The 8,309-nt window shown below is 45.3% G+C and overlaps 1 protein-coding gene across 1 annotated transcript in view; it reads right to left on the bottom strand.

The window, feature by feature from the left end:
* Window positions 1–1,050: 1,050 nt before the first annotated feature.
* Window positions 1,051–8,309, bottom strand: part of UNC93B1 (unc-93B1 regulator of TLR signaling) — a 170,951-nt gene continuing 163,692 nt past the window's right edge. The window contains exons 11-12 of the mRNA XM_086953294.1: window positions 4,842–4,960; window positions 1,051–3,502 (exon numbers count right to left, since the gene is read on the bottom strand). Coding sequence (XP_086809420.1) covers window positions 3,122–3,502; window positions 4,842–4,960 — 500 coding nt within the window. The 3' untranslated portion in view covers window positions 1,051–3,121. The remainder of the gene's footprint in view (window positions 3,503–4,841; window positions 4,961–8,309) is intronic.

Below are 8,309 nucleotides of genomic sequence, written 5' to 3'. Positions count from 1 at the left end.
CCGACACAGATCGGCTGTGGGAATCTGACTTTTGGGGCCCATAGCTGAACCCTTTTACCCAGGGCACTCCGAATCGGGCCCGTGGGGGTACCCATGAAATCCCTGTTCAATACCATGCAGTGTGGCAAGCACCATGGGGTGCCTGCCACAAAGATGGATCCTCGTCCTTGAGATCCTCCGGCAACGAACAACTGACTGGACTCACAGATCATCATCTGTCATCAGCCCAAATCTAAAAATCTTTCTTGATTTCTCCACTGCCATAGTACAATGCTCCAAGAAGGGAAGAGAAATTAAATATCTTGTAAATTATGTTTTGCTCTCATTAGCTTTTTCTTCTTTCGTTTTATTTTCTTCTCCGTTTAGGTGTTCGTCCCATCCTAAAGCATAGCTTCCTGCCTTCCTGCCCAAACCTACACTCCTCTCCCAGCCAGTGTTTGCCTGCCACAGAACCCGAGCTCTCCTCCGCCTTCCATGTTGTCCTGGGCACACCTTTCATCATTATACTCAGTGCCAAAGACCTCTGTGCCATAAAGCACTATCTACATCCAGTTTAATTCACAGGTAGACGCTTCCCACGTGCTAATGGACACCCCTCCCTTGAACGCTGCTGACTGTCAAGGGTCTTAATTTCTCCATTACAGTCCAGACTCCTGCTCCTTTCCCCTGGGTCTTAGTTCAATTCAATTCAATGTAATTCAATTCAAAATAAGCTTTATTCGATTTCTTCTGTGGAAATCATAAAAGCAAAGTACAAACAAAACAAATCCTATTTACAATTCTAAAAGTCATATACAATATGATTAAGCATGCAATAGTTCAGATTCTTAAGAAAGTCAGAGGTGTCAAAGCTAAAAACTGCATGAAACAATTCAGGGAATTGTTTGCAAGATGTGAGCTTTTGTTCCAAATGTCCTTTTGAGGGAACCTACAGGTTAGGCGTTCTTTAATTATTTTTAGCAGTGGAGACCACTTTCCATTTCCACAGAGGAACCTAACAAAAAATACCCACTTGTACCAGATTCTGGAAACAAAATACACCAAACGTGATATTTTTATATGAATTTATTTGATGCCATTCCCTTCCATGAATTCACATTAAGCATCATTTTTTTACTACAATGATTTTTCTTGAAACATTCAAAGCTTCTCCCACTACAGGAAGATTAACAACAAAGTACAGTATAAGGCAAACGACGGCTTTTAAAAATATTTAGAAATTCAGTGTATCCAAAAAATCTTAATCATGAAACGTCTGAAATGTATTTTTAAAGGTGCTATAGAAACACAATGACATACCCTGTCAGCAGAGACCTCCAAGCATAGGCCGGGTCCGCCAGCGTGGACCGGGCTCTAGAACCTCACATCCCACTGAGGTTCTGATTCACAAAGGTGATCTTACATTTTTGTGTACGTTTACTATTGTTTGGTATTCATAAACATGGGGCCCGATTCACAGAATGAACTTAAGACTCAATCCTAAACTTACTACTATTTTGGTATTCACAGAATGAATTTACTACTTTGGTATTCACAGAATTTAGGATTTTGTCTTAAGCGTGTCTTAAGACAAACTTAGGACAGACTTAAGACAGACTTAAGACAAAATCCTAAACTTCTGTGAATGCCAAAAGTAGTAAGTTCATTCTGTGAATGCCAAAAGTAGTAAGTGCATTCTGTGAATACCAAAATAGTAGTAAGTTTAGGATTGAGTCTTAAATTCATTCTGTGAATCGGGCCCTAAGAATTTTCATTTTATAAATAGTATTTTCAGACTGCGGAGATTCTGCTGTCGGGACAGAGAACTCTGCATATAAAGAGATAGGACAGGCCTGTCTTAAAGAAACAGAGATGGAGAGGTCTCTGGGGGAGGGCGGCGAGAGGAAGAGGACCTCTGTAGCTTCACAGAGGGAGAGAAGTTCTGATGTAGGGGTAGGGAGCAGGGAGGAGAGAACTCCAAGAGACTGAGGTACTGGAGGACCAATGAGCAAGGCCACTGGAAATATGCAGCAGGAGAGTGCCAAATTATGCGGCAGGGATGAGTAAATTATGCAGCAAGAAAAGGCAAATTATGCGGCAGAATGCAGCACATTTTGTAACAGTAATACTTCATTATTTTGTCAATTTTAAACATGGTAGGCACTGTCTGGGCATTGGTTGCACCTCCTTAGTACCAGTTTAATACCAAAATATAGCAATAATCAACAGAAAGGTGACCAGCTCAGCTTAGCAAAGGGCCTTCCACCTCATGGCAACACATGTCGCTGCACTTTGAGAAACTTTTAAATCGTCTGAGCTAGAAACAATTTATTTTTTGTTAAAATCCGGAGATCATGAGGCTGATGATGGGATTATGTGGCACACACAGCAAATCTATAATTATGCGAAGATCGCTGCAGAATCGCATATTTCCGGTGGCCCTTCCTATGAGAGATGAAGAGGACGCTGCCTTGAGATTGCTGGAGACGGGCAACACCTCCAATTGCCGCAGAAAACATGTCCTTCAGTGGACGACGCAAGTAAGAAAGAGCTTCAATGGCTGCAGCAAGCGGGAGATCCCTTTAATGTTTATTTGAATGGAATAAGACCAAGGAAAGCTGGTTGGCTCAAAGAGAAAAACATGCCTGCCTTCCCACTAACCGAGCAAGGCAAGATGCACCATGTACATTTGGGGCACAGGAGCCATTTCCTTGTAAAACACATGATGCTCCTCCTTTAGGCTCTGCATTGCCTGTCTCCAGAGCTGGGATGTCTCTGGTATTGGTCATGGTCTTCTCTTCACACACTCTGTGGTGCAGAGGATCACAGGTGTATGTGTGTGTATTTATATAGAGCAAACCTAGCTGGAAAGCAGCAGAGCGAGGGTAGACCTATGTACCATCCTGGCTTCTACAACACTATTTACAGACTCTTGAGGATAATTTGGATCCCAAACCAAGGCAGCCTCTCATCTAGCGTCAAGCGCCTAGACACCTAAGGGTAGTAGTGCGCTATAGAAATCGGGATAACATAACATCTAGTGCGATGTAACTGTTTCGGCTCATAAGACACCTCGTCTCCCTTCACAGGAGGTGGGTGTGGGGTCATGCGCATCATCTGCTGACCAGCCACATTCAAAGCCCTACTCCTCCTCCACAGCCTGCTCATAGCTGTGGTTATTTTGGTTCTGTCTCCGCCTCCGCCGTGGCTCCCTCCTCTTACCCCCTCTGTTCCCAATATGGCCGGCTCCCCTAACATCTTCCTGACTTCCTTCACCAGCCTCTTCTTTCTCGTCCTCCTCCTCTTCATCTTCATTGGAGCCTTCCTCGCTGGCCTCGTCCGAATGCTCGGAGCCAGACTCGTCAGAGTTCTCATCCTCCAGGTAGCGGTAACCTTTGACCTTATGGCGCGGTTTAGGAATTTTGGGGATGCGAGGGCGGACGTTGCGAGAGATCTTGTGTTCCATCCACAGGTAGGAAAGGGTGGAGACCAGCAGGACGACCAGCAGGATGGCCAGCTTGGCCTGTGAGGGAGGGAAGCAGAAAGAACCAGGTTAATGATGAACGCGACACTCTCAGTCGAACAACAACGCATCTGTAGGTCTGGGAGGGTCTGGTGTTGAAGGACAGTCCCTCAAACTCAAGTCAGGAATCAAAAGAAAGACTGGATTCAAAAGAACTACATGTTTTTAATACTAATACCCAAAGGAGTGATTGTTGAGTCTTAGCTCTTTTGCACCCAGGTGTGGGTCTCCTGCTCACGGTGCCACAGGGCTCAAGCTAAGCCTAAACATTCGAGGCATAGGCAGGCCGAAACTGGTCTATGGTTGTTTGTGTCTGGAGTAGACCCAGCCCGGCTCATCAGGCTGCACTGTTCCTATTGGAGAAGGACCAATTCGGATTTGCATATGGAATGTCTCTGTCTAGAGTGTCATAATGGGTGAAACATGACAGGCTGAGGTGCAGCCTGAGTGATTGGCCAGTGGCATGGCATTAATTTAAGCATTGCTTCAATCACATGTTATTGGTTGCAATGGATGCTCTAACTGTACCGGGGTGCCCAGCCATGGCTCCTGTGCGTATAGCGACAAAACTCGCAGACGAGGCATAATTAGATGTAAACTGGTCTGGAGTCGCTTCTGTTCCCGGCAGGGGGATGTTGTCTAAGTAGTTTAGGCAGAACCGTTCCTAGAGAACCAAGACCAAGGTTAATTTGCATACCGTATAAATACATTTATATATATAAATATATTTCCGGTTGCTGGAAAGAAATAATTAAGTTGATGGGGTCAACACTGACTACAACATAAACGTGCATTACCTGAACTGTCAACCTCCCCGTTACTTCATAGATAGCGTACCATAAAACATTGAGTACATTCTGTGATCTCCTATTTCTTCTTTCAGTTTCTGACTGTCATAGTCATATGTGATGTCATCAATGATATCACTGGTGAGGTATTATATTGTATAATTTATTTAGCACTTCAGACCATGGGTCTGCCTTCCTGGATGGGCCTGTAGGAGGCTGTCCTGTTTGCTGTGCATTCTTGGCTGAGTGTGTGTTTGCAGTGGGAGCTGTGCTTTCAGTGTCTTGTGTGAGTTGTGCAGGTGTGCTCCAGCCACGGTGCAGGAGATGCGTTGCAGCATACTTGTATCTGTGTTACTGTATGAAGTGAAGCAGAGGGAGTCACCCTGGGGGATAGGAGGCTTCTTCTCGCTTGACCCTTGCTGGACCAGGTCTTTGGACGCAGCCAGGTCTCAGCAGCCCTCCAGAACTCAAGGTAATTGTGAAGCCCCCTACTCCAGCTAGAAACTCCTCGAGAAGCTCAGAAGGTTTGGGGTGATCTTTGAGGCACTTACCCTCATGGGCAGACTGGCCCAGAGATACACGATGAAGATGGCCATGGCCTGCCACCAGTGGTAGATGGTGAAGACGAAGTCTTGGCGCTCCTTGTCCTCGTAGAGCATGGCAAGGATTACTGCAGGGAAGAGGATGGAGGTGGGAATTAAGAGAAGGAAACAGGTGATGAAACAAAACACATGAAAGGACTCTCAAAGAAAGGGGAGGGCTTAAAGAAACACTGTCAAAAAGGTGAAATGTGGCAAGAGAGGATTGGAAGAGAAGCTATTCCTCCATCCTTCCCCACACACAAAAACACACACACATGAACTATTGATTGTGATCTAGTGTGTCTTTACTATTCTTACTCCACGTGCACCTTCATACTTTAAGTTATAAATTGGACACATAAATATAAAATCCAGCCCCTTACAAGTTTGGCACACTGTCCTGATTGGTCATTTTGGCCTACACTTTTACCTGGAGATTTCGGATGCTTTAAGTAGACACATTGTTTGGGTGAAAGCTGATCTATCATACTTCTGATGGAGCCTTTAGCTGCTCTCAGGGGCCTCATCTGAGTTAAGTGTTTACTTGTCATTAGGGCCACAGACGTCTTTGTCATCACACACATCAGCTCTTTGTGGCATGCCACTGTGTCTCTTTCAGCCCCTGTGACACCAATGACCTATTTCTGTCTCCCGCCTCACTCTCGTATTTTTTGCCTTCACTCACATGTGGTATTTTTGTTTTAAACCTGCTGAAACCAAGAATCAGAAAGAGAGTGAGCCCCTCAGAAGCAAGGGGACAGGGTTAGAAACCAGAAAAATAACAAATACTTCCCCAAGGCTATATTTAAACAAAGTATATAAAACACTACTTATACAAATGTAACAAAACTGTCTAATCCTGAGCAAAAAGTTATTTTATCGCATATGCTAAATATATTCGTTTATTAAAAAATCACTAAATTAAATATAATCAAGGAACAGATTGAGGCTGTAAAGACAAATATTGAATGGAAATTCAAAGACCTTCAGTGGGAGTTCTACATTTTTTATTTTTTTTGTAATTGATGTATCTGCAAATTGGTATGATTCATATTTGGTTAACCAGGAGATGTGTGGAACAATTTGTAGTCCTGCAGAAGATGGAGGCAACCGTTAAATCTACTGAAACGTGTTGACGTATTTTAAATATTTTATTTTAATATAGACTTATTGATGTGTCTTATTTTAGTTCTTCCTGTGATGCTTTATGTTATGTGAAGTGTGTTAATTTTCATGTCTATATTTAATGTCTCGATTTTTTAATAAATGTATATAATCAGAATATGTGATAAAATGAGCTTTTTGCACGAGATTACACAATTTTTAATTCTCGTATGTCCAATTTTATATATTTTATTTGGATATAGCCTTTGGGAAGTATTTGTTTTTTGACTGGTTTCAAACCTGCTGTAAACATAATAATACAATTACATTTAATAATGTCACCATCAGAACATGTTTCCCTTTAAATCTTTGTTCTCGTTTTCACCACAAACATCTGCACATAGACATCATGCCTCATGCTATTTTGCAACGTATGCCTTTGCACAACCTCACTTTCACTTTTACTCACTAGTCAGCTCCCTGTACGGATGCACACAAAAGTGAATGATTAATTCTTCATTCCCTGCACAGAGCAACAATCACAAGTGAGCTCCGCTGGCAGCAGCAGGTGCAAGCGTAATCCACAGCAGCAACAAGTGCAGGGGAGCTCCCCTAGCAGCAACATGTGCAAGGAAGCTCCCCTGGCATAAACAAGTGCAGGGGAGCTCCCGTAGAAGCAACAAGTGCAAGGGAGCTCCCCTAGAAGCAACAAGTGTAGGGGTGCTCCCATAGCAGCAACATGTGCAAGGAAGCTCTCCTAGCAGCAGCATGTTCAAGGGAGCTCCCCTGGCATAAACAAGTGCAGGGGAGCTCCCGTAGAAGCAACAAGTGCAAGGGTGCTCCCCTAGCAGCAAAAAGTGCAGGAGGGTTCCCCTAGAAGCAACTGGTGTAGGGGTGCTCCTATTGCAGCAACAAGTGACGGGGAGCTCCCCTAGCGGCAGCAAGAGCAGGGGTGCTCCGAGAAGCAACTGGTGCAGGGGTGCTCCCATAGCAGCAACAAGTGCAGGGAGGCTCCCCTAGAAGCAATAAGTGCAAGGGAGCTCCCCTAGCAGCAACAAGTCCTGGGGAGCTCCCCTAAGAGCAGCAAGTGCAGGGGAGATCCCCTAGCAGCAACAAGTGCAGGGGAGCCGCCCTAGCAGCAACATGTGCAAGGGAGCTAACCTAGCAGCAACAAGTGCAAGGGGGCTCCCCGAGCAGCAACAAGTGCAGGGGAACTCCCCTAGCGGCAGCATGTGCAAGGGTGCTCCCTAGAAAAAACCCAAGTGAAAGGATTCTCCTCCCCACTAGCAAGAAGTGAAAGCGTCCCTCATCAGCAGCAAGAATTATAGGGTAGCAACAATTTCAAGGTTTTTCCCACAGCAGCAATAAGTGCCAAGGTGCTCCCTGCAGCAACAAACACTAGGCTACTCCACCGGCAACAACAAACACAATAGTGCTTCCTCGTCAGAGCTGCGACAAGTACAAGGGTGCACCTCACAAGCACCGAGGGCAAATGTTCAGCCTTGGCAGCAAGAAATGGAAGGGCACCCCACCAGCATCAACAAGTGCAAGAATAACCCCAACAGCTACCAATGCAAAGGTATCCCCCAGCAGCAACAAGTGCAAGGTGCTCTGTGGAAGCAACAAATGCAGAGATTTCCCCTATCAGCAACAAGTGAAAGTGTATTTCCCTCACATCAACAAGTGCAAAGGTGCTCACCCAGCAGAAACTAGTGCGATGGTGTCCCCCCCAGCAGCAACACGTGCAAGGATACTTCTCTGCCAGCAACAAGAGCAATTGAACTTCCTGCCAGCAGCAAGTGCAAGTAACTATCCCGCAATAACAAGAGCAAGAGTGCTTCGCCAACACCAGCAAATGCAAAAGTGGAACAATTGCAAACATCCTTCCCCAACAGCAGCAAGTGCAAGGGGCAACAACAAGTGTAGAGGTCCTACCCCCAGCAGAAGTAAGTGCAAGGAAGTATCCCACCAATAACAAGAGCAAAGGTGCTTCACCAACAACAGCAAACGTGCAACAACAAGTGCAGAGGTCCTTCCCCCAGCAGCAACAAGTGCTAGGAAGTATCCCTGCAATAACAAGAGCAAAGGTGCTTCACCAACAACAGCAAACACAAAGTGGCAAACACAAGTGCAGAGGTCCTTCCCGCAGCAGCGGCAATTGCTAGGAAGTATCCCACCAATAACAAGAGCAAGGGCGCTTCACCAACCCCAGCAAAAGCAAAGGTGCAACATCAAGTGCCATGGTCCTTTCCCCAGCAGCAGCAAGTGCAAGGAAGTAGTACCCCACCAATAACAAGAGCACGGGTGCTTCACCAACACCAGCAAACGCTCAAC

Source organism: Lissotriton vulgaris, chromosome 1_2 (assembly GCF_964263255.1).
Source record: "Lissotriton vulgaris chromosome 1_2, aLisVul1.2, whole genome shotgun sequence".
In the NCBI taxonomy this organism is placed as follows: Eukaryota; Metazoa; Chordata; class Amphibia; order Caudata; family Salamandridae; genus Lissotriton; species Lissotriton vulgaris.
This window is presented reverse-complemented; position numbering and strand designations above follow the sequence as displayed.